This window comes from Hyla sarda, chromosome 2 (genome assembly GCF_029499605.1).
Source record: "Hyla sarda isolate aHylSar1 chromosome 2, aHylSar1.hap1, whole genome shotgun sequence".
Lineage (NCBI taxonomy): Eukaryota > Metazoa > Chordata > Amphibia > Anura > Hylidae > Hyla > Hyla sarda.
The window spans coordinates 433,785,051-433,812,175 of NC_079190.1; the positions used below are offsets into that span (position 1 = coordinate 433,785,051).

Genomic DNA, 27,125 nt, shown 5'->3' on the forward strand with positions numbered 1-27,125 from the left:
CAAAATTTGTAACACAATTTCTCCCGACTACGGAGATACCCCATATGTGGGCGCAAAGTGCTCTGGGAGCGCACAACAAGGCCCAGAAGGGAGAGTGCACCATGTACATTTGAGGTGATTTGCACAGGGGTGGCTGATTGTTACAGCGGTTTTGACAAATGCAAATAAAACCAAAAACCTCACATGTGACCCCATTTCGGAAACGACACCCCTCACGGAATGTAATGAGGGGTACAGTGAGAATTTACCCCCCACAGGTGTCTGACGGATCTTTGGAACAGTGGTCCGTGAAAATGAAAACTTGTACAGCCCACTGTTCCAAAGATCTGTCAGACACCAGTGGGGGGCAAATGCTCACTGTACCCCTTGTTACATTCCTCAAGGGGTCTAGTTTCCAAAATAGTATGCCATGTGTTTTTTTTTTTTTGCTGTTCTGGCACCATAGGGGCTTCCTAAATGCGACATGCCCCCCGAGCAAAATTTGCTCTCAAAAAGCCAAATATGACTCCTTCTCTTCTGAGCATTGTAGTTCGCCCGTAGTGTACTTCAGGTCAACTTATGTGGTACCTCCATACTCAGAAGAGAAGGGGTTACAAATATTGGGGGGTATTTCTTCTATTAACCCTTGAAAAAATATTTTTTTTTTTACATATGCAAAAGTTGTGAAACACCTGTGGGGTGTTAAGGCTCACTTTATTCCTTGTTACGTTCCTCAAGGGGTCTAGTTTCCAAAATGGTATGCCATGTGAGGGTTTTTTGCTGTTCTAGCACCATAGGGGCTTCTTAAATGCAACATGCCCCCCAAAAACCATTTCAGAAAAACGTACTCTCCAAAATCCCCTTGTCGCTCCTTCGCTTTTGAGCCCTCTACTGCGCCCGCCGAACACTTTACATAGACATATGAGGTATGTGCTTAGTCGAGAGAAATTGGGCTACAAATATAAGTATACATTTTCTCCTTTTACCCCTTGTAAAAATTCAAAAATTGTGTCTACAAGAACATGCGAGTGTACAAAATGAAAATTGTGAATTTTCTCCTTCACTTTGCTGCTATTCCTGTGAAACACCTAAAGGGTTAAAACGCTGACTGAATGTCATTTTGAATACTTTGGGGGGTGTAGTTTTTATAATGGGGTCATTTGTGGGGTATTTCTAATATGAAGACCCTTCAAATCCACTTCAAACCTGAACTGATCCCTGAAAAATTGTGCGTTTGAAAATTTTGTGAAAAATTGGAAAATTGCTACTGAACTTTGAAGCCCTCTGGTGTCTTCCAAAAGTAAAAACTCGTCAATTTTATGATGCAAACATAAAGTAGACATATTGTATATGTGAATCAAATTTTTTTTAATTTGTAATATCCATTTTCCTTACAAGCAGAGAGCTTCAAAGTTAGAAAAATGCTAAATTTTCACATTTTTCATCAAATATTTGGATTTTTCACAAGGAAAGGATGCAAGTTACCACAAAAATTTACCACTATGTTAAAGTAGAATATGTCACGAAAAAACTATCTCGGAATCAGAATGATAACTAAAAGCATTCCAGAGTTATTAATGTTTAAAGTGACAGTGGTCAGATGTGCAAAAAACGCTCTGGTCCTTAAGGCCAAAATGGGCTTGGTCCTTAAGGTTAATGCACAAGGTTGTAGTGTTCCTGGCCACATTGTGAGAGCCAACTAATTCTTCACTATTTTTTTTACAGTGTGAGTTCATAATTTTTTTTTTTATGCTTTAATGTTTGTGTGTTAGGTTCTTGAATGTATAATATGTGTTGTGCTGTTTTAAAACAATCTGCTCAAGTGTTTAGGGGGCCCAGGGAACTCCTCTCCCTTGTGATAGCACGATCAGTATTTTCTTCTGTCCCAGTGCAATCACAGTGCAGCACTATACATGCATGGCACACAATAGGAAGGGGTTATCACAGGGGCCCTCAAACTTTTTAAAAAGGGGGCCAGTTCACGGTCCCTCAGACCGTTGGAGGGCCGGACTGGCAGAATGTTCCCCCACATTAGGTGCAATATAGTCCCCCACATTAGGTGCAATATAGTCCCCCACATTAGGCTGGCAGTATGTTCCCCCACATTAGGTGCAATATAGTCCCCCACATTAGGCTGGCAGTATGTTCCCCCACATTAGGCTGGAAGTATGTTCCCCCACATTAGGTGCAATATAGTCCCCCACATTAGGTGCAATATAGTCCCCCACATTAGGCTGGCAGTATGTTCCCCCACATTAGGCTGGCAGTATGTTCCCCCACATTAGGCTGGCAGTATGTTCCCCCACATTAGGCTGGCAGTATGTTCCCCCACATTAGGCTGGCAGTATAGTCCCCCACATTAGGCTGGCAGTATAGTCCCCCAAATTACGTTGGCTGTATTTTCCCCCACAGGCATACAGCCTCCAGCCATACAGTATGGCTGGAGGCTGTATGCCTGTGTACTGCCCCATTTCAGTTTTCCGACCACTGCTCCGGCCATAGCAGGACCGGAGGATCGGTGGTCAGAACACCGAAGGGACGCGCCGCTGGAAGTTTGAGGACCCCTGGGTTAACATGTCTGTAAGATATAATTTCATAGCCACATTCATCATGCAATACAAGACAATTTTGTTTGCGCAACCTCTTACAGTCGTAAGCTAAAAGACAACTCTTCCCGACTAAGCCATCTGCTATACCGCTCACAGACTGTACAGACCGCAGCTGACAGTATTGTACTGCACCACTCATAACTGATGATGCTTCAGAATGTTAAGGATTTATCTGCGGGTTATAGAGTTTTTCATTTTGTTAGTCTTAATAATTTTGCTCAGATACTTTACCAACTTGTGTACTCTTGTCACGCTGACTACACATTGATTTATGACTACAGCAGTCAATTACCTTGGCATAAGTTGCTGTTTAATTTATATTTTGCTGTAGGAAATTGATATGTTTTTTCCCACTAGTTGAAAAGCTTTGTCATAGTCATGTATTTACATCTTTATGCAATGTATGTGTTTAAGCAAAATGTGCTGACTCGGATATGAAGAATTTGGAGAGTTGTGCTCAAATGTACAGACATTACTAGTATCCTGTTTACATGAATGAAACCATACTGTAGTAATGGTCAAAGACACCCCGCCTTTCAAATCTTTTAAATAGATCTCTCAACTCAAATGTGGCTATATCCTGACATGCAAATGACTGTGCCAGTTTAAAAAAAGACTAGTAAAAAAGTCAAAAAATTTCAGTATAAAAAAAAGGGCATCTCTATGATTTAAAGTAGTCTTGTGGAGAAAAAAAGGGTAAGGGATAAGTTTTGGGTCACTGGGGTTCAGAGCACTGGGGCCCCCCAAGATCTCCTGTATGCCCCCTCTATATAGCTCTATGGGAGAGCTGAAGGTAGCCGAACGGCTCTCCCATAGAGCTATATGGAGGGGGTGTGGTGACCCTTGTTTCAGGCGGGGATCGGAACGTGCCGCTCTGGGGGAGAGCCAGGGCTCCATGCAGGAGATCGCGGGGGGCCCAAGCGCTTGGACCCCCTGCAATCTGAAACTTATTTCCTATCCTTTGGATAGGGGATACCTTTTTCTCCACATGACTACTCCTTTAACCCCTTAAGGATGCAGCAATTTTTTTTTTTGCATATTAGTTTTTTGCTCCTCACCTTCTAAGAACCATAGCTCTTTGAGAAAAGGGAATGATTTGACTTTATTAGGGGTGTCTTATTTATATTTTGTAACCCTTTTTGTTTTTATTATGTTCACCTTTTTTAAGTTCTCATAGGGGACACTGTTCAATGCTGTGCTGTAGCATTGATCCATGTTATCTCTGGCACTCTGCTTGTCAGACCATATAAGCAAAGAGACTCAGAGCAGCCCTTTATCTGCCATCTTAGCTGATAAGAACCCTGTGAAGCCCGATCAGCCCTCCAAACACCTGAAAAGTGTAATTCAACCCCTTGAGGAAACCAACCAGTCTTAGGACACAGCCATTTTTTTTATGTGTTTTAGTTTCTTCCCCGCCTTTAAAGAGACAAAACTATTTTATTTTTCCATCCACGGAGTCGTTCTCATATTTGAGCCGGGAAGGAATTTTTCCCTGTTATTGGGCAGTTGACAATTGCTTCATTGAGGGGGGGGGGGGGGGGGTGCCTTACTCTGGATCAGCACAGCACAGTAAAGTTATAGGTTGAACTTGATGGTCTTCTTTTCAACCCTATCAACTATGTAAGTTGCAGTTTTTTCTAACTTAGGCTAGAATTCCACTGAGGTTTTTGCCCTGCGTTTTCTTAGGCTTAAAAACGCCAGAAAAACCGCCACTGTTTTTCCCTTTGTTTTGGTGTTTTTTCTTTCGTTTTTTCAGCTTTTTTACCTTTGTGTGGAATTTGCCTTTTTTTGGCCCCAAATTTGTTGGGTACCAAAAAAAAAAAAAAAAAAAAGGATGCAGCAACATTTTTTTTTATAACAAAATTTTTATTAATTTTTAATAAAGTGTGTTTGTGTGTTTCATTTTTTTTTTAACTTTTTGTAATTTTTTTTTTTTTTAGGCAGTACGACTACTCCCAGCATGGATCAGACTGTTCCATGATGGGAGTAGTAGTACCTATACTAATAGACAGATCGCCCCGGGTGTTACTCCTGACACCCGATGCGATCGTCCATAATATAGCAGAGATGCGGAGCGGCTCTATACAGCGCTCGCATCTCTGCTCTATACTCCGGCCAGTGATGTGAATAGAATATCACTCTTTCATATTTTCCGCCCAGAATGTGGCCGGATGGTTGCAGCCAATCACAGCTCTCAGAGGGAAATATGAATCAGTGATGTTCTATTAACATCACTGAGATTTATCCCCTAGCCCCTGCAGTCCATCCCCAGCCCGTGCACTTTGTCATCCTCCTATTCCGTTCAGTGAAAACAGGTAGAGCAGGGGAGGGGAATTAGGGAACCATGTACATCCTCTCTCCCCTGCTCTGTCTTCTTTCTCCCATGCAGACCTGCATCCTCCAAAGGCAGAGCAGGGAGAGGGGAGATGAGGGGGGCATGTACATCCTCTTTCCCCCTGCTCTGCCTTTGTTCTGCCCTCCCCCCAGCTCTGCCTTTGTTCTGCCCTCCCCCCAGCTCTAACTTCGGAGAGCTGAGTTGAGGAGTGGAGGCAAGTCTGCACAGGGCACAAATTTCCACTTCTCACTGGCCAGAGTATAGTGCAGAGATGCGGAGCGCAAGAGAAAGCCGTTTTACATCTCTGCAATAGATAGGGCGATCACAGCGGGTGTTGGGAGTGATACCCACTGTGATCTGTCCTTTAACTGCAGGTACTACTACTCCCAACATGGAGCAAACTCTGCTCCATGCTGGTAGTTGTAGTACCTACATTAATAGACAGCAGCAAGTGTCACTCCTGACACCTGCTCCGATCCTCCTGTATAATGTATAGATGCGGGCGGCCGCTCTTCTATGGCCCCCATCACTGACGTATATATACACCTATTCATAATTCCCACAGAGAGTTGTGATTGGCTTGAACCATCTGGCCAATCACAGCTCTCTGCGGGAAATATGAATAGGTGTATATATACGGCAGTGCAGGGGACCATAGAAGAGCGGCCGGCCGCATCTATACATTATACAGGAGGATCGCAACGGACCTGGGGCGATCTGTCAATTAGTACAGGTACTACCACTCCCATTATGGAACAGTGTGTTCCATGCTGGGAGTAGTAGTATTACCTAAAAAATAAAGAAAAAAAGTGAAAAACACACACACTACATTTTTATTATTGTCTGCTACATTTTTAGTACCCTGCCCGCCCACATAAATTGATCTCTGTTTAAAAATTAATAACATTTTCATTATAAAAAATATGCATTTCGTTAAATACAATTTTTTTCCATCACTACTGTATCTTTTTTATTATAATTTTTTAATGGCACCCACTAAATTTTAATTAAAAAAAGGTATCTCCATCACTTTTTTGGATTGCTAAAGTCCAAAAAAGAATAAACACCAACGTTAAAATCAACATGGCGTTTTTCTTGGCAATTTTGCTCTCCTATAGACTTCTGTGGGGGAATAATGCCACGATTTCTGTGCAAAAAACGCCAAACTAGGTTTTGTTGGTCGTTATGAAAAACCAGCCTCTGAGCCCAAAATTGCAGTAAAGCTCCAAAAGGATTTTAAAAAAAAGCAGTGCGGGAAAATTGGCGTTTTTTTCGGCTTTTTTGCAAAAAAAAAAAACCTCAGTAGAATTCCAGCCTTAAAATTAATTTTTTTTAGAGAAATATTGACATTAAAAGAAAGTGACATTATCTATAATCACAAGTGAGGTGTTTTTGAAGTCTTCAGGGGTAGTTGTATAACTCTGCAGTATCAGTGTATGGACTCTACTACTATTATATACCCCGATCCTATAGAGATAGAAGCAGTATACAAATGGAGACAGAAGAGGTGGGGCCGAGAGCTTACAAGAGAGATTTGATAGGTGATGATGTCTTCCTGTAGTTAACCATATGTGAGCTAAGGCTAAGTTCACACTAGCATCATAGCTCTATTGCTATTGACCTGGAATGGGGTCTCTCTGGTGTCCGTTGTTTTGCAGGATTTGAGCAGAGTAATAATACTGTAGGAATAGTGGCAGTAAGAATGCATTTATATGGGGAAAAAAGTGCTTTGTTAACTAAAATATATTAGAATCATGCTATGTCCTAGTCTCTTAGTGTTGGTCACAAAATACAAGACTTTGTATCAATGAAATTCCTGTGAGCAACCTCAAAGCATTACTGTCATTAACATGTCAAAAGTTGTTGATTCCATTGGCTCTCACTGCTGAGACCTGCTGTGATCGTGAATTATTAACCTGGCAGCATTGCACTCCACACACCCGCAGGTCCACAGATCTGTCCATTTCTTCGCAAAGAATTCTGAGGAGCAGGTGGTTTTGAAATTCTCCCACTGTATCCAGCTGCTGGATATGCAAATCCTAGATATAAAGGCACCCTAACATTTCGAGCATTGGTTAAACTTTATGAAATAAAAAGAGTTATGCAAGAGATGTGTTTATAAATAGATTTTGTCCTATTTTCTGTCTGAATTAGTAAACCCTTCTGACTCTGCTTATTCATTGTTCAGGAGCACATTATCCTTGATATTCACAGATCAAAGGAGAGGTGGTTGGCACTACTGTAATGTCTGTACGATGTATAAACAGAAACTGAAATGTGGAATCTTAAAGGGGGACATTTTTAATATTTAATAAAGAAAAGGACCCCTGAAAATCCCACCACTAGGGGTCCCCATACCTACTGGGACACTAACCAGTCCTGCATCAGCATTAGGCTTGTCCAAGTTTGCCACTTTACTTGGTGTATTCTGCTCATGTGGAAGATAATACATAATGCAGTTAGATGCCTGCCTATGGGATTTAAAGAAAATCTCTGGTCCATAAGGACATAGACTGGTTCCCCAAAGCTTATTGAACACATAACACATCACAATGTAGACCCTAATGTACTGACCTTTGAAGGTATTGAACTGTTAGAGCAGGTAGAAGTAGGGACCCATAAGGAAAAACTGCTTTTGGCCAAAGACATCTTATCCCCTTATCCAGAGGATAGGGGATAATATGTCTGATTGCAGGGGGCCTGCCGCTGGGACCCCGCGATCTCCATGCATAACCTGCATTCTATGCAAGGCTGCTGCTCCAGTCTCGGAAACCTCTGTGTTTCTGGGACTGGAGTCGTGACTTCACGCCACGCCCCCTTGTGACTCCACACAACCTCCATTCATGTCTATGGGAGGAGGCGTGGTGTGACGTCATGTCTCCAGTCCCGAAAACGGGGGGGGGGGGGTCCCCCCAACGGGGATCAGACAACTTATCCCCTTTCCTTTGAATAGGGGATAAGATGTCTTTGACCGGAATACTCCTTTAATGAAAGTGATGTAGTTGTGTAATTTACCTTAATTTACATAGATACAGATCAGGTAACATCGGAGCCATTTTTTTTAGTTTTTAAGAAATATAGGTAATTCCATAGGGTTCGCAAACATTCTGTAAGTGCGCATATACAGTCATGGCCATAAATGTTGGCATCCCTAAAATTTTTCAAGAAAATGAATTATTTCTCACAGAAAAGGATTGCAGTAACACATGTTTTGCTATACACATGTTTATTCCCTTTGTGTGTATTGAAACTAAACTAAAAAAGGAGGAAAAAAAGAAAATTGGACATAATGTCACACCAAACTCCAAAAATGGGCTGGACAAAATTATTGGCACCCTTAACTTAATATTTGGTTGCTCACCCTTTGGAAAAAAATTACTGAAATCAGTCTCTTCCTATAACCATCAATAAGCTTCTTACACCTCTCAGCCGGAATGTTGGACCACTCTTCCTTTGCACACTGCTCCAGGTCTCTTATTGGAAGGCGCCTTTTCCCAACAGCAATTTTAAGATCTATCCACAGGTGTTCAATGGGATTTAGATCTGGACTCATTGCTGGCCACTTCAGAACTCTCCAGCGCTTTGTTGCCATCCTTTTCTGGGTGCTTTTTGACATATGTTTGGAGTCATTGTCCTGCTGGAAGACCCAAGATCTCTGATGCAAACCCAGCTTTCTGACACTGGGCTGTACAGTGCGACCCAAAATCTGTTGGTAATCCTCAAATTTCATGATGCCTTGTACACATTCAAGGGACCCAGTGCCAGAGGCAGCAAAACAATCCCAAAACATCATTGAACCTCCACCATATTTCACTGTAGGTATTGTGTTCTTTTCTTTGAAGGCCTCATTCCGTTTTCGGTAAACAGTAGAATGATGTGCTTTACCAAAAAGCTCTATCTTGGTCTCATCTGTCCAAAAGACGCTTTCCCAGAAGGATTTTTTTGCTTATGCTGGGTTCACATCACGTTTTTACCAATACAGGACCGTATTGCCGCCCGTATGTAATTCATTTCAATGAGCCAACCGGAGTGACCACTGTTTGAGGCACGGAGGAAAACCGCATACAGGGCAAAAATTAGCCGACCGTGGTCGGCGTTTCACTTCGGTTGGCTCATTGAAATGAATTACATACGGGCGGCATACGGCAGGCATACGGGAGCGCAAGGTTTTAGCTCCCCCCAGCCGTATGCGGTCCCGTATTGATTAAAACATTATGTGAACCCAGCCTTACTCAAGTTCATTTTGGCAAAATGTAGTCTTGCTTTTTTATGTCTCTGTGTCAGCAGTGGGGTCCTTCTGGGTTTCCTGCCATAGCGCTTCATTTCATTTAAATGTCGACAGATAGTTCGTGCTGACACTGATGCTCCCTGAGCCTGCAGGACAGCTTGAATATCTTTGGAACTTGTTTGGGGCTGCTTATCCACCATCCGGACTATCCTGCATTGACACCTTTTCATAAATTTTTCTCTTCCGTCCATGCCCAGGGAGATTAGCTACAGTGCCATGGGTTGCAAACTTCTTGATAATGTTGTGCACTGTGGGCAAAGGCAAATCTAGATCTCTGGTGATGGACTTGTAACCTTAAAGGAAAACTGTCAGCTTTCTCTCCCCGCACTAACCTGATCAGTTTAATAATTACCGCGCCCGGATCCGCCGTGCCGTTCGTTCTTAATCTTCTATTTTCTGTATGTTCAAATGAGGTACTAACTGGCACTCTGACGTCAGTGCCGGGCTGCAGCGCCGCCCAGCTCATGAATATTCCTCCCCTCTCTCTTCGTTACAGAGTGGGGAGAAGAGGGAGAGGCGGAGGGAGGGAAGGAATATTCATGAGCTGGGTGGCGCTGGGCCCGCCACTGATGTCAGAGTGCCAATTAGCACCCCCATTTGAATATACAGAAAATAGAAGATTAAGGCCGAACGGCACGGCAGATCCACGGTAAGAATGAAACTGATCAGCGTCCCCCGCACTGCCAGCCAGTACCGCTGGTTAGTGCAGGGGGAGAAAGCTGACAGTTTTCCTTTAAGATTGTTGATATTTTTCCACAATTTTGGTTCTCAAGTACTCAGACAGTTCTCTTCTCCTCTTTCTATTGTCCATGCTTAGTGTGGCACACACACACAATGCAAAGACTAAGTGAACTTCTCTCCTTTATATCTGCTTTCAAGTGTGATTTTTATATTGCCCACACTTGTTACTTGCCCCAGGTGAGTTTAATGGAGCATCATATGCTTGAAACAATCTTATTTTTCCACAATTTTGAAAAGGTGCCAATAATTTTGTCCAGCCCATTTTGGAAGTTTTATGTGACATTATGTCCAATTTGCTTTTTTTTCCTCCCTTTTTTGGTTTAGTTCCAATACACACAATGGGAATAAACATGTGTATAGGAAAACATGTGTTACTGCAATCCTTTTCTGCGAGAAATAATACATTTTCTTGAAAAATTTCAGGGGTGCCAACATTTACGGCCATGACTGTAACTATATTTTAACAAAAAGAACAAGGTAGAATCTCACTTTAAAATGACAGTTGCTTGACTCCTTGGTCTCACTGTATGATAAATATTTAGTAATCCACTTTAGGGTTTTAAGAAAACAAATATATTTTGTTTACTTGGCTGGGAGCAAAATTTTTTTATTTTTTATTTTTTTAAAGAAAGGAGGAAAAAACTATATTAGTGCTGCGAGTTGTCTCCGAACCCAAGGAGCTGTGTACTAATGAAGCTAAAAGCTCAAGGGAACAAGAGTTTCCACCTAATTATAAACATGTTTACTTAGACCAGATGTGGATAGGCCCAGTTCTTTCATCTCTCCCAAGCGTTTCTTTTATCCTTGAAGATTTCCAGCACTGCAGACAAATGAGATCTAGCATTATTTCTTCAGGCCTCAATCTTTTCTGCCTTAGAAATTACCCATTTGATGCAAGTTGAAGCAATTTCCCTGTCACTGCGTGTGCTTTAACCTATTCACCCGAACATTTTGCTGAACAAAGAATCAAATCTTTTTTTGAAAAGACCAATCTCCCCAACGTCTTCACAGCGAGCAGAAAGCTAGCCTGTCTTTTAATTAGTTTATGACCCCAAATGAAACGCTGATAATTGGGCCACTGTCTCCAATTTTGGATTGTTTCCTTCTTGTTAATGCTATTAAGTACCTCACACAGTGGACATTGCTTTGGCTGGGAGAAAATGTTTTTATACTTTGTGTAGTCTTGGGTCTTAAAGGGGTATTCCAGGAAAAAACTTTTTTTTATAGATCAACTGGCTCCAGAAAGTTAAACAGATTTGTAAATTACTTCTATTAAAAAATCTTAATCCTTTCAGTACTTATGAGCTTCTGAAGTTAAGGTTGTTCTTTTCTGTCTAAGTGCTCTCTGATGACACGTGTCTCGGGAACCGCCCAGTTTAGAAGAGGTTTGCTATGGGGATTTGCTTCTAAACTGGGCGGTTCCCGAGACACGTGTCATCAGAGAGCACTTAGATAGAAAAGAACAACCTTAACTTCAGAAGCTCATAAGTACTGAAAGGATTAAGATTTTTTTAATAGAAGTAATTTACAAATCTGTTTAACTTTCTGGAGCCAATTGATATATAAAAAAAAAAAAAGTTTTTTCCTGGATAACCCCTTTAAAGAGGTACTCCACTGGCTATTGTTCGGAAATAAATCTTCCGAACGCTGTTTTCGTGCTGCGGGGGTAGGCCAAGCCCCCTCGTGACATCACGGCCATGCCCCCTCAATGCAAGTCTATGGGAGGGGGCGTGACGTATGTCACAAGGGGGCGTAGCCAACCCCAGCAGAGCGAAAACAGCGTTCGGAACATTTACTTCCGAGCGCTGGCCAGTGGAGTACCCCTTTAAAGGGGTACTCCCCCCTAGACATCTTATCCCCTATCCAAAGGATAGAGGATAAGATGTCAGATTGCGGGGGGTCTTGCCGCTGGGCACCCCCGGGATCTACCATGCAGCACCCACCTTTAGCGGCTTCCGGAACTGCTGGAGGCCCTCAGGTTGAGTCCATCTCGACCACGAGGACGGAGCATAGTGACGTCACGGCTCTGCCCCCCGTGTGACATCACGCTCCGCCCCCTAAATGCAAGTCTATTGGAGGGTCGTGAGCTGTCACACCCCCTCCCATAGGCTTGCATTGACGTCACACAGGGCAGAGCCATGACGTCACTATGCTCCGTCCCCGCGATCGCAAGTAATCAGACCCGGAGCGAACACGCTCCGAGGACTGATTCTAACGGGGTGCGGCGTGGAAGATGTCTAAGCTCCGGAGTACACCTTTAATGCCCTTTAACTAAAAAGGGGGAAAATGCAGGTTTTTTCTTTTTAAAAATGATATCAAGAAAAGTATGTGGCCATAATCTACTAACTAATAAATCTTGTATTCTAGAGTCACCCGCATTTCAATTATTAATAGTGTATAGGAGTTTTGTGAACCTAGATTGAGAAAATTGAAAAAGGGAGGTTAATGGGTTCTGAGCTGCAGTAACCCAGCATGAGGATGCCATGACTTAGGATCTTGGTTGCTCCGAAACGCTGCGGCATTATCACGCTGTGTTGTATCCTGTAATTTTGTATTAATTATGATTTTCTGTTTTATTACACCATTGACACTGGACATTACTTCTCTGGATGAACCCAGCATGAGCTCTACACAATGTACGGAGCGGTCTGCTTCTGGCTCTGTGTATGCAGATGCCACAACTTAAAGGGCTACTCCGGCCCTAAGACATCTTATCCCCTATCCCTGACCAGTCCCGCCTCTTGGGACTCCCGCAATCTTGCATTCGGCACCCACCTCTTTGAGCTGCACACCGCGCTGCCAGATCACAAACTGCCAGGTGCCGACCACGGTGTCGGAGTATCGTGATGCCACGACTCTGCCCCTGTGTGACATCACGTCCCGCCCTTGCTATGCAAGTCTATGGGAGGGGGCATGACGGCCGTCACGCCCCCTCCTATAGACTTGCATAGCAAGGGAGGGGCGTGATGTCACACGGGGGCGGAGTCGTTTGAGTTTTGGAGCCACACTTTGCCGATGTTGATGGCCTATGCTGAGGATAGGCAATCAAAAAAAAAAAATTAAAGAAAACCTTTTAAAGGAATCCTATTGCTTTGAATTTGCAGTCCAATCTGTAGGCAGCATGATATAGAGAAGGGGCAGCTGAGCAGGTTTCTATATAGTTTTGTGAAAAAAAGATTACCATTTGTATACTCAACTCTGCCAACTCTTTCTGTATGTACACCTATGCACATATAGCTGTTAAACAGTAGGATTGCCATCATGACTAGCCCTGACTGAGCAGACAAGTCATCCAGTAACTTTTCGCATAAAATCATATATCAATCTGTTTGGCTTTTTCTGCTCCATACCATGCTGTTTGTAGGTTGAACTGCATTGTGACAGATGCCCTTTAAATTTAATCTAAAAAGCAAATACCTGCCATTTAGAATCCAGCATCTGAGTCTGCATTATTATATACGTTCCCTTTATCAATAGGGTGTGACCCTTTTTTCCGTAGAAGTGCTAAGCTTTCCAGCCAGTGTAATGTACGAGACCTCCATACAGTGCTCAAAGTATTTCCCAGCTGTGACTTTGTCCTTATGTGTCAGTCAGTAATTCAAGTCACCACCCTTATCGGTGTTCACACACAGTAATATATTTGTTTCCGGTCAAGCTAGGTAGAATGTATGGATGTCAATAGTATAGGTAATTTAGTAAAAAGGAAGATAGAGTACTAACACAACATTAAACATAGAATGCCTCTTCAACCTGCTTTTCTATTCCTTACTAAATTAAAGGACATCTTCTAGGTATTGTCATTAGGTGTAATTTATTTTTCAGTATGTGGTGAACAACTGTAAAGAAAAAGGGCTAATCTTGTCCTTCTGTGACTTCTTAGATACCATAACAACATAGTCAAGACTGGTGTTAAATAGTCACAAACTTTTGCACAAAATTGAGTTTGTAGAAAATGTTGAAATATTTCTCCCAAAGATTTTCCAAAATTGTTTTAAAGAAGTTTTTAGTGTAATTGATGAGGTTTGTTAGTATGGTTTATGTACAGTAGTTTTTATGTATGTCTATGAAAGAGCTGCTGAAAGAACCGGTTTGTTCTTATTCTTACTTGATGTATTAGGGATCATGGTCTTTTTCACCAATATTTAACCTTTACTTGTGCGCTGATAGCATTTCTACATTATTTAAAGGGGTTGACCACCATAAGGGGATTTTAGTACGTACTTGACACACAGTAATGGACATGCTTAGGAAGGATATGCACTTGTCTTGGGGATAAATGGCTAGTGCTGGGCGGTATACCGGTTCATACCGAATACCGAAATTTTTGTCCTGCACGATATGAATTTTTCCCTTACCGCAATACTGGTTGGGCCCCTCCCCCTCGGGAATAAATGAATTATCAACCCAGCACTGCGCTGTCCCCACACTTGGATACTAATCATATGTGACCCTCGGGTGCTGTTCTGCTTCTCTTTGTTTATCTTTTGCAGCCCGGGCATAGGGATATAGCATACAGTACAGAGTTCCAGCGCCAGCGGCCCACAACAAACAGGAGGACGAGGAGGGCAGTGCTTGCGGGTGACATGTGATTCGTTCCCCGATGGGGACAGCGCAGCGCTGGGCTGATAATTAATTGGGGGGGGAGCAAAAAAGTGCTCGCTGGTCACATGATTTGGGGGGGGGGGTGAAATGCTGTGGAACCCCCATAAGTTACAAAAATACTGTGATACACATTTTTGGTCATACCGGCCAGCTCTATAAATGGCTATGTTGTGAGATCACCATAACACTGTGGCTAGCTTTTTGTGAACTGGTATTTCTGTTTGATTTTTCTTTTTTGACTACAAATCCCGCAATTCCATTTTCCTCCCTCCCACACATCAGCCACCCCACCCATTGAAACATAAATGAGGTGCATCCATTCAAAAGACCTGTGGTTTTCTGGTTTTCAATCAGGGTGCCTACTTCTGTTAGTTGCAGATTCATCCCTCCACCCATTGAAGCAGACAGGCTCCCTGTCATCAGCTGACTAGTGAGTCAGGTCTCGGCCGCATTGCAAGCTGGGAAAAATCAGTCATTTTGTATGCTGTTAAAAATAAATATTGAGAAAATCACAGAAGAATTGTGAGAAAACCGTCACACACAGGTACAAACATTATATTATGAACTACACTAACTTTACAGCCCCTGTAGCATAGTCAAATAAAAAGAATTCCTGTAATACCCCTTTAAGTGTTGCAAAATTTTTTTCCAGTGAGTTTTATTTGTCTGATTTCTAGCATTTTTATACTAAGGTCCATAGTTTTTCCCCTTTTGTATAGATGAAATAAAAAATTGAGCCTCCTTCTTTGCTGCATTACAACTAAGCCAGGTGTCCAAGCTTGTATATCACATTTATAACTGTGTAAATGCTGCATTGATGATCTTCAGGTCAAGCGCTCACAAATTCCAAGCTGTGGCCATCTGCTGCATCCTTGGATCTTGTGAAGTACAAAGCCGTAAGCACTGACCTGTCAACACTTATATTTTTAATACTTTCTTGTCATCTTCTTTCATAACTGGCCATGGTCCATAATACTACAGTGCTGCTACCAGGCTAGAGTCGGGCATGAATTTTACCAGAAATCAGATTAGCCCAGACTCCCTCCTAAGTGTTCGTCCATTTATGTGTCAGCTGTGGAAATGAGGGTTAAATATACGCCTTCCATTAGAGTTTAAAACTGACTGGCTTTCCATTTAGAGCTATAATTGCTAAATTGCTTTATTGCAACAGGTTAAAGATAAAGGCAGAGGAAGCTTTACCACTTTCAATGTTGTATATGATCTTATCTGTATCAATCTCATATCTGTCTATCTGACAACAAAAAACCTTTCTAAGATACTCGACTTTGGAATTCTTGTTTTCTGACGTCTGCAAACAGTATCCCTCCACCCTGTTTGATTAAAAGGCTAAAGTGTCATGGTGTCTAGTGATGTGACAACGTTGTTACTTGACATTGTCACTGGGTGCAACATTACATTACATTTTTTATCCATTTCCAAATCCCAAGCAACCACACTTAAAGGGAAATCCATTTAACATCATTGTCTGACATCTCTGAAGATGACTGGTATTGAGGTCCATAATTTAGGGTCCATGCCTAGTCTCTGAACAAAGAGGCTGAGTGGTGCCCGTGCACATCATAGTAAAGACTGTCTAAGTCAGTGGTCTCAAACTGTGCCCCTCAAGATGTTGCAAATCTTCAACTCCCAGCATGCCCGGACATCCATTGGCTGCAGCCAATGTCTGTCCAGGCATGCTGGGTGTTGAAGTTTTGCTACATCTTGAGGGCCACAGTTTAAGACCACTGGTATAAAGTGTATGGTGCTCTCCCGATTCTCCACCGACAGATATTATCAACCCTATTGTTTTGGGAGAGATGGCATATGATCATACTACATATTTTCTATGTAGTGACTACATTGACTACTGTGGGTTTTCCTCAGCTGTATGCACACAGTGGAAGTACCCTCACTCATTATCCCTATATCCCTCTATCACGGGGGGTCCAAGCACTGGGGGCCCCTGCAATAGCCAAACTGCTCTCCCATAGAGAGATATGGACGGGGCGTGGAGGCCCCCGCTTCAGACTGGGGCCCAGCGCTGGACCCCCCATGATCTAAAAACTTATCCCCTATATATTTCACTATTTTATTAATTCCTGAGGAAGCTTGAACATTTTTAATCTTCTGCCTGAATTCATTAAGTCTTATTAGTGAATGGATCTTTAATTTTTGGTGCTGATTTGGAAAATTTCACAGAAAATAAGCGGTGATACAGCCTTATTTCTGCCCCACTTACCATGAAGCAGAAGAAACACAGAATTCAGAGAGGAATTTCCTCAGTGTGTGTACATACCCTCAAAGGGGTACTCCACTGCTCAGCGTTTGGAACAAACTATTCTGAACACTAGAGCCGGCGCCGGGAGCTCCTGACGTCAAAGCCCCCTCATGACATCACACCCCGCCCCCTCAATGCAAGTCTATGGGAGGGGGCGTGACAGCCGTCACGCCCCCTCCCATAGACTTGCATTGAGGGGGCAGGCTGTGGACGTCATGAGGGGGCGTGGCTATGACGTCACAAGCTCCCGGCTCCATCATTCGGAACAGTTTGTTCCAAACGCTGAGCAGCGGAGTGCCCCTTTAAACTGCCACCTGAGCTGTCTGGCTGCAGCTTATCCCCTCTCCATAGAGAACACTGGGATGTTTAGGGGGTAGTCGAGAGAGATGGCTGTCGGTTATACGAGCGCTCAGCCAACAGCTATTGAAGGTTTTTGGCCAGCTTACTTACAAAAGGCTGGCGGTTACACAGAGGAGGACCAGAATACTGTGCATTGCATTTATTATTTGTTTTAGGCTCTTTTATCGCTCTGTCTGCCAAAGGGGTATGGCTTCGTGTAAAGTGGCTTAAAATGCAATATGGTCACCATACCATTCTAGCTCATGATTTTCACACAGTTTAATACAGCTAATAGATGTACCTATTATTTCAGGTGAATTTTTAGAACGGTATTGTTGTGGTATGCTGAAGGAATAAAGGTATTTGTGACTATCGTTTCACTTATGTCAGGTATTTTTCAGCAGTTCTCCATCTCTTCAGGCTCCATCTCTTAATTGTCCATTTTTCCTTAGCTCAGCTCCAGAAGGTGCCATACTTGCTGCTGTGATGTTCTTCCATACACTGGAGCACTGACTGGCCCACCATCATTGACTTAGCAGACGGTTGTGTCCAGTGAAGCCATGAGAACTGATAGCCTGCCTGCAGACTCTTACTTAGAACATTACAACTTGGATTTTATGCTGAAAGAGCTGAGCAGGGCTAGTATCCATAAAACACTAGTATGAGGTTGTATAGTAGTGTATAAAGATGCAGTTGGCAATGCAGGATAAAATATATAGTCACTCTGGTTCATGTTATTTCTGCACATTATTTTTGTCTTGTACATCATTTCTGTACAAGACAGAATGAGAAATTACATTAGTGTTTTATACTTACCAGATTGCTTCTGCTGCTGCTTTACAACCTCAACATATCTAATGATTTAGTTCCTAGGTGGATTGTTACGGAAAATTTCTGAAAGAAAGTTAAGTGCAGACTGTGAGAGGTATGTCGGCCCTATTGTTGCAGCTGCATATGTTAATTCCTTTACTTAGAGGAGTAAGAGAATCCATTAGATTTGTTCCTGGCATGGCTGGAACCATTGCGGTTAATCTTAATGACTTTCAGTAATGCCTTTTGCCTGCATACTTTCAACTCCTTGCATTGGGCTCCTGCATAGCAAATGACATAGAAAAGGCTTACCAACTGCTGGCCTGACAAGGAGAAAGCTTAAATACACTCATGCGGTAGGAACCCATCACATTGTTCCTGTACGATTTGATTATTAGATGTCAGCAATCTTGGTGCTAGGAGAACCTATAAAACAAACCATTCTCGCTTGTCAATATCTTTGAAGTTACATTTCGTCTGTACATGTTTCGTGGTGTAAATGAGGCTTCCTAATAGTGGACAAACTATTTCTTTGCATTTGCTAAAGATGGATAACTCTGCTTTGTAAAAGATGGATAACTCTGTCCTTATACTAGCTACCATCTTGTTTGAAACCATCTTTAAAGGGGTTGACCAGCAAACAGTTTTTCTAAAAAATGGCCAGGCTACCTGCTTAAACAAAACAAAAAAAATAATACATTTAATATAGATATATTTTAGGGATCGACCGACTATCGGTTTAGCCGATATTCACGATTTTGGACTTTATCGTTATCGGCAATTACTTCCCCCCCACTGCACAACATCGCTGCCTCCCACCTCACCGCAACCCCCCACCGTCCCAGCCAGAGACTGCCGCTGCCCCATTGCCTCCCCCATCCACGGTTTTATAATTACCTGTTCCCGGGGTCCGCGCTACTTCTGGCTCCTGCGGCGTCCTGTGTTACACTGTGTGCTGCGCTGCGCAATGACGAGCTTGTGGGGGGGGGGGGGGGGTTCGGAATAAATAGCCGATAACTTATACTGGAATACTGGTATAAGCTATCTTCCGTAACCTCCCAAGATTATTGGTATCTGCCCTAAAAAAATCGATATCAGTTGATCTCTAATATCTATATGATTATTATAATTTTTATACATACATATACTTCAACCAGTGATTGGCAGAGCAGCACTCCAGCACCCCCGGAGATTGGGAGCAGTGATACTGGAGGCCACAGGGACAGAGGGAGGCAAGAAAAGTTTTTTTTTTTTTTTTGTTCAAGCAGGCAGTCTGGCCATGTTTTTAGAAAAAAAAAAAAAAAAAACTTTTGCAGGACAACCACCATAAGTGTTCTTCAAATGTCAAGATGGCGATCGTGTTCCTTAAATGACACCTCTCATTTAGGCCCCCTGTGGATATGGGTGATTAAGTGAGGAAAATATTTCCTTCCACCAGAAAGGTGTCCCTAGTACAAAATGTATGCATTACGATGGTGCTGGATTTTCTGGGTACATGTACATCAAAATTGTAGATGGCATGTAAAGAGTGAGCACAGGAGCTGAGCTGGCTCCATACATGGCGGGTGGTCAGTTGACAACTATCTGCATGGTCAGGGAGAACTTTAGTCCCGCTCTTCTAAATACTTCTATTACTGGGTGTACTAGACAGGCCCTGATATAACCAAGATTCTATGGGTTTACTTTGAGCATCCTGCTTGGCTTGGAGCATGCCATAACCAGAGTAAACGTCTGTGAGAACCAACATGGTCAACTGACTGTCATTGATGGTGTTATTTTAACAAAATGCTTTTTTATTTTTATTTTGTAAGATCATAAGAAAATATATTTTTGCTTAATTTACACTTCATCTCTACAAAAAATCTTTAGAAGAATGGATTAATGTGCCTGATCCAAATTTTTCTTTATTTTTCAGTTCTGATCGGCTGATAGAAGAAACCATAAGGTAAGGAAATGATCCTTTATATTTATGTTTGACATTCACAATGGCATTATTGTATTTTTTATTCTAACATTGGCAATGTTTTTGAGGCCGCATGGAGAATGGATAGACCACTGGGGCTGATGGTCCGTTCATTTGGGGGACTGCTTTCCTTCATTCATGATTGGGCCCGCCTCCAAACCTTAATGCACACACAGCTTCAGCGGGTTAGCCCTGTGTGTCTGCTCAATGCAGAATCTGCAGCGGATGCGCTATGTGTGACCCTACTCATAATGTCTGTGACATTTTTCAGTAACTCTATGCTTATATCTAATTGCATATAAGGTTAGGATTTTACAAATACTTGTGATTTCCATTCACAATGGCACATGCAACTTTTGCACAACTTTGTGCCGTATAGTCATTTATCATTTTTTGAATTAGTTTCAGGTGAGAAAAGTCACGCTTCTCCAGTTGAAACAAATAAGATGAGTCTTTTGCTCTACTGAGTTGCATTGTACCAAATCCCAATTTGAAACTCCTCATCCCTAAAATATGCAGATTATTCTGCTACATTTATGCAAAAGTTACTCTTTCAACTTCCCACAGCTCTCGTTTAATAGACGGAAAGGGGATGTGACCTCCCAGAACGACTGGATTTCCTCTAATTTACGCTAGAAAGCTTGCATAAATTGTAGCGTATATCTACACTAGCCCTGAGCTACCGTAGATTTCAAAGCTTGACACACAAGCTGCTGAAAGACCCTGGTTTATTAAAGGGGTTATTCAGAATTAGAAAAAAAAGAGCTAATTTCTTTAGAAAAAAGAGCCATGACTGTCCTTAGGTTGTGTGTGATAGTACAGCTCAGTTCCATTGTGAATGGAGAGAAGTTGTAATAACCAACACAACCTGAGGACAGATGTGGTGCTGTTTTGGAACAAATTAGGTCTGTTTTTCTTATCCTGGATAACTTCTTTGCGGCGTATGTGAATCAGAAGCCAGTGAGCTTTTACTTAAGACCAGCTTGTGCTAGGGATCGACCGATTATCGGTTTGGCCGATATTCACGATTTTGGACATTATCGGTATCGGCAATTACCTTATCGATATTGGCAAGTGCAGCCCGCCCCGCCTCGCCTTCCTGGCCAGAGACCACCACCACCGCCACTGCCCCATTGCCTCCCCCATCCCCGGTTTTATAATTACCTGTTCCCGGGGTCCGCGCTACTTCTGGCTCCTGCGACATCCTGAGGCGTCCTGCGCGCTGCGCAGCGCAATGACGAGTGGCGTCCTCAACGCGACGTCACCGTCAGTGTGCAGAGTGACAGCTCAGGATGTTGCCGGAGCCAGAAGTAGCGGGGAGCCCCGGGAACAGGTAATTATAAAACCAGGGATGGGGGAGGCAATGGGGAAGCAGTGGTGGTTGGACTAGGGAGGACCCCAGGACAGGCAGGGGGAGGAGAAGCGGGCGGCGGTCTCTGGCCCAGCAAAAGCTGCTGCAGTTCATTGATTTAAAGCGCCCGCCTTAAATCATTGATCTGCGGTGCCAGGGGGGAATAGCCGATAACTTATACAAGAATGTCGGTATAATTTATCGGCTATCGGCCTGAAAGGTCACAGATTACCGGTATCGGCCCTAAAAAATCGATATTGGTCGATCCCTACCTTGTGCCATATCTGAATGTGGCCTAAATAATTAGCATTAACTGAGGTGCAAGATTGACAACACAAGTTAAGTTTAAAGTGAGGAATTGGCTGTACTGGTGTCCAGGCAACTAAGCTAAATGGACCATAAAGTATGGTAACTTAGGAAGTATTTATGAAGGCTTGTAGGCCAATTTTTTCGTACAGAAAGTCACAGGCTTTTGCATTTTTGGGGTTTAATCACTAGGGTTTAATCACTAGAGCAACACTTCTGACAAATCGGCGTGGCTTCAGTATGAAAGGGGCGTGGTTTAAGTGTAGTGTGTTTATTATAGCCAACATTTAAAAGTAGCTACATTGTTGTGCAATTGATTGGTGTGAAATCCCACAGGCAAAAAGTGCATTAAAAATCTGCTAATTCATCAAACATGGCCCAACAATATGATACAATTTGCGCAATCAAAATTGGCATAAGGTAGAGACTGCCAGCTTAAAGGGGTATTCCAAATTTTTGTTTTATTTGACTATGCTACAGGGGCTGTAAAGTTAGTGTAGTTCATAATATAGTGTCTGTACCTGTGTGTTACTGTTTTCTCAATTCTTCTATGATTTTCACCCCACTATTTATTTTTACCATCATACAAAATGACTCTTGTCTCAGATTTTTCCCAGGGTGCAATGCGGCTGAGGCCTGACTCACTAGTCAGCTGATGACAGGGAGCCTGTCTGCTTCAATGGGTGGAGCGATCGCTTGGTGGGAGAGAGATCAATCTGCAACTAATGAAACAGCTGTAGGCACCCTGATTGAAAACCACAGGTCTTTGAATGGATGCAGCCCATTTATGTTTCAATAGGTGGGGTGGCTGACGTGTGGGAGGGAGGAAAATGGAATTGCAGGATTTGTAGTCAAAAAAAGAAAAGTCAAACAGGAAATACAAGTTCTCAAAAAGCTAGCCACAGTGTTATGGTAATCTCATGACACAGCCATTTAGCCCCAAGACAAGCGCAGATCCTTTATAAGCATGTCCATTACTGTCTGCCAGGTACGTACTAAAATCACCTTATGGTGGATAACCCCTTTAAAAAGTGGAGTGAAAAGGACACAAATGATATATAGTTTCTTGAAGTGAATCTCTTTATATTAAAAGTGGAAAAATGTGATGATAAGCTTTAGGGCTAAAGAAAACTGTGAGTGGTGTTGTGTATATGGCTCTTGTACTCTGTTGACATTGCCTACAGGGCAGAAGTGGTCATTACCTCCTCTGTTGCTTTGTTCAGTATCATTGTACATCATTTGTCACCATAGACACTGGTAATTCATTGCTGATTTCATTTACATCCATGGGGAGTGATAGTGTTATGGTTATTTTGTCTTACATTACACGTCTGTTAACCCTCACATTAGTATATGGACAGTGACTTGGATACAAAAATATATAAAGCTTATACATGATTATAAAGCTTATATTTTTTACATACATACACATTGATCAGCCATAACATTAATACTACGGGCAGGTGAAGTGACTTTGACTTTATATCTTGTGCCAATGGTGTCTTTCATGATGTGGGATATATTAAACAGCATGTGAACAGTCAGTTCTTAAAGTTGATATATTAAAGGCAGGAAAATGGGCAAGGATCTGAGCGACATCCTAATAGTGGGGGTGTTTCCAGTATGCAGGGTTTAGTACCCTGAAAAAGTGGTCCAAGGGAGGACAACTGGTGAACCAGCCAAAAAGGTCATGTGTGCTCTTAGGGGGTGAAGGCTAGCCTGTCAGAAGAACTACTGTAGCACAGATTGCTTAAAAGATATGCTGACTATGAAAGAAATGTGTCAGAACACACAGGGCATCACAGCTTGCAGTGAATGGATCTGCATAGCTAAAAACTAACCTCTGTCCATTGCTGAAATTGCCTTCATTGACCATGGAGCAATGGAAGAAGAAGGCCAGGTCTGATGGCTCTAGGATGCACTATGGAAACAACACAAGCTAGCAGAGGCAGTGTGATGCTCTGTACAATGTTCTGCTGGGACACTGTCAGTGCTGGAACTGATGTAAATATTACCTACCTTCACATTGTGGCAGACCATGTCCACCCTTTCATCTTTCATATAAGTGATGTTCCTTAATGAACCTTATTCAGCATAATAATGCACCTTGCTTTTTTCAGAAATTGTTTAGGAACATGACAAAGGGTTGAATGTGTTGGCCTTGGTATTGGCTAATGCTGTCATGTGCACTGAATTAAATTGTTGGGGACCAACGGCATACAGGTATGCTTCTTGCTCCCTGGTACTTAAGGACCAAGGGCGTATCTGTACGGCCTTGGTGTTTCCGGTCACCACGCGCATGGGGCGGGGATCGGAATGGGATGACTGCTGATATCTATCAGCAGCCATCCCAGGACATCGCCTAGGGGGGTCCTGACACCCCCCCTTGTTGTCGATTGCCGTGGTTCGCTGGTCAGTTCTGACCGGCGAATCACAGCTTTTCCGGCCAATCGGTTCTCTGGTGACTCAAAGGACTCGGAAAATCAGGGTGATTGGTGCAGTCTGAGACAGCACCAATAACCCTGAAGGATTGGTGGGAGGTGGCAGGACTGATCGACCCAATCGCAGCTCAGGGGCAGGAACGGGGAGGTTTACAGTTAACATCCCCCGCTCTGCCCATGTGTGCAAGTCTGGGCAAAGCAGGGGGCAATATGGCAGTGGGGGGGCAGCGGTTATTTACCAGTCGGCGGAGGCTGCAGTGTACTATGGGCTGCGGGCTGGAGAGTGATTGGGAAGGGGAGTGACTTTCAAAACTACAACTCCCAGCATGCTCAGACAGCCAAAGGCTGTGCAGTGGTCTCCAAACTGTGACCCTCCAGATGTTGCAAAACTACAACTCTCAGCATGCCCAGAGTTTCAAGGCATACTGGGCGTTGTAGTTCTGCAACATCTGGACCTTCAGATGTTGCCGAACTACAACTCCCAGCATGCCTGGACAGTCTAGGTATGCTTAGAGTTGAAGTTTTGCAACCTCTTGAGGGCCACAGTTTGGAGACCACTACACAGTGGTCTCCAAACTCTGCTCCTACAGCTGTTGCATAACTACAACTCCCAACATGCCCTTTGACTGTCAGTGCATGCTGGGAGTTGTCGTTTTGCAACAGCTGGAGGCACAATGGTGGGAAACAACGGATTGTCTGTTACCTAACTTAGTGTTTCCAAACCAGTGTGCCTCCAGCTGTTGCATAACTCCAACTCCCAGCATGCACGGTCTGTGAGTGCATGCTGGAAGTTGTAGTTTTGCAACTGCTGGAGCGTTTGTGCACCCCCCCCCCCCCCCATGTGAATGAACAGGGTACTTTCACACGGGCGGGGGTTTACATGGGAGTTACCTGCTGCAAGATTGAGCTGCAGCTAATTTTCTGCCACAGCTCAAACTCCCAGCAGGAAACTTGCTGTGAACCCCCTGACTGTACCCTAAAAACACTACACAAAATAAAGAGTAAAACAATACATATACACACAGTTACACCCCCCCCCATAAAAATTTTTACAACTTGTACTGTACTGTTTCCAAAACGGAGCTTCCAGCTGTTGCAAAACAACAACTCCCAGCATTGCCGGACAGCCATTGACTGTCCGGCATGCTGGGAGTTGTGCAACAGCTGGAGGCACCCTGTTTGGGAAACACTGCCGTAGGGTATTTTTGGTGGCAGGGGCAATTGTAACGCTTGCATCGGGGTCTGTCCCCATTCAAATCCCTCATTTAGGCCTCAGATGCACATGGCGCTCTCTCACTCTGGAGCCCTGTCATATTTCAAGACAACAGTTTAGGGCCACATATGGGGTATTTCCCTACTCGGGAGAAATTGCATACAAAATTTGGGGGGCTTTTTCTCCTTTTACCCCTTATGAAAAGGAAAATTTGGGGGCTACATCAGCATGTTAGTGTAAAAAAAATTTTTTTTAACTCTAAAATCATGGTGTTGCCATTTACTTTTCATTTTCATAAAAGGTTAAAAAGGAGATAAAGGCCCCCAAAATTTGTAACACAATTTTTCCCGAGTACGGAAATACCCTATATGTGGATGTAAAGTGTTCTGCAGGCGCACTACAAGGCTAAGGAGTGAGGGAGCACCATGTACATTTGAGGCTTAAATTGGTGATTTGCACAGGGGGTGGCTGATAGTTAAGCAGTTCTGACATAAACTTAAAAAAAAAACACCCACATGTGACCCCACTGTGGAAACTACACCCCCTCAGGGAATGTAAGAAGGCGTGCAGTAAGCCTTAACACCCCATATGTGTTTGACGAATTTTCGATAAAGTATGATACGTATGAGTACGTCCCTCGTCCTTAAGACCCAGGGTGCAGGGACGTACTCAGACGTCCGTGGTCCTTAAGGGGTTAAAGGGGTTATCCAGTGAAAAACTTTTTTTTTTATTTTTTTTATCAACTGGTGCCAGAAAGTTAAACAGATTTGTAAATTACTACTACTAAAAAATCTTAATCCTTCCAGTACTTATAAGCTGCTGAATACTACAGAGGAAATTATTTTCTTTTTGTAACACAGAGATCTCTGCTGACATCATGACCACAGCACTCTCTGCTGACATCTCTGTCCATTTTAGGAACTGTCCAGAGCAGCATATGTTTTCTATGGGGATTTTCTCCTACTCTGGAGAGTTCTTAAAGGAGTAGTCTGGTGCACACTTTTTTCATGTTTTCCCGTCCGGGCTGCAAAATAAAAGAAAACACACTTTATCTTACCTGCCAACGAGCCCCCGGAGCTCCGGTACAGGTGTTCGGTCCCCGGGCTGTATTCTTCTTACTTCCTGTTAGCCGGGCACGTCACACGGAGCTTCAGCCTATCACTGGCCGCAGCGATATCCCGCCTCGGCCAGTGATAGGCTGAAGCTCCGTGTGACGTGCCGGGCTAACCGGAAGTAAGAAGAATACAGCCCGGGGACCGAACACCTGTACCGGAGCTCCAGGGGCTCGTTGGCAGGTAAGATAAAGTGTGTTTTCTTTTATTTTGCAGCCCGGACGGGATAACATGAGAAAAGTGTCCACCGGAGTACTCCTTTAAAATGGACAGAGATGTCAGCAGAGAGCTCTGTGTTCCAAAAAGAAAAAAGTTTCCTCTGTAGTATTCAGCAGCTAATAAGTACTGGATTTTTTTTTATAGAAGTAATTTACAAATCTGTTTAACTTTCTGGCACCATCGGAGTACCCTTTTAAAGTTGGATGTGAAAATGTAAAATTAGATTTATCTTTCACTAAAATGCTGGTGTTAATCCAAATTTTTCATTTTCACAAGGGGTAATAGGAGAAAAGCCCCCCAAAAGTTGTAACACCATTTCTTCTGAGTAAGGAAATACCCCATGTGGATGTTCAGTGCTCTGCGGGCGCACTACAATGCTCAGAAGAGAAGCAGCAAAATTTGTTTTTTTGGAGAGAGGATTTGGCTGGAATTGAAGGCCATGTGTGTTTACAAAGCCCCCATAGTGCCAGAACAGTGGACCATCCCTACATGTGACCCCATTTTGGAAACCACACCCCTTTCAATATGTAATATGGGGT

General features: G+C 43.1%; 1 protein-coding gene across 2 annotated transcripts in view; it reads left to right on the plus strand.

The window, feature by feature from the left end:
- GOSR1 (golgi SNAP receptor complex member 1) overlaps window positions 1-27,125 on the plus strand; it is a 118,013-nt gene that overhangs the window by 68,696 nt on the left and 22,192 nt on the right. For both annotated transcript variants that reach the window (XM_056559126.1, XM_056559127.1), the window contains exon 7: window positions 19,897-19,926. In XM_056559126.1, coding sequence (XP_056415101.1) covers window positions 19,897-19,926 — 30 coding nt within the window. The remainder of the gene's footprint in view (window positions 1-19,896; window positions 19,927-27,125) is intronic.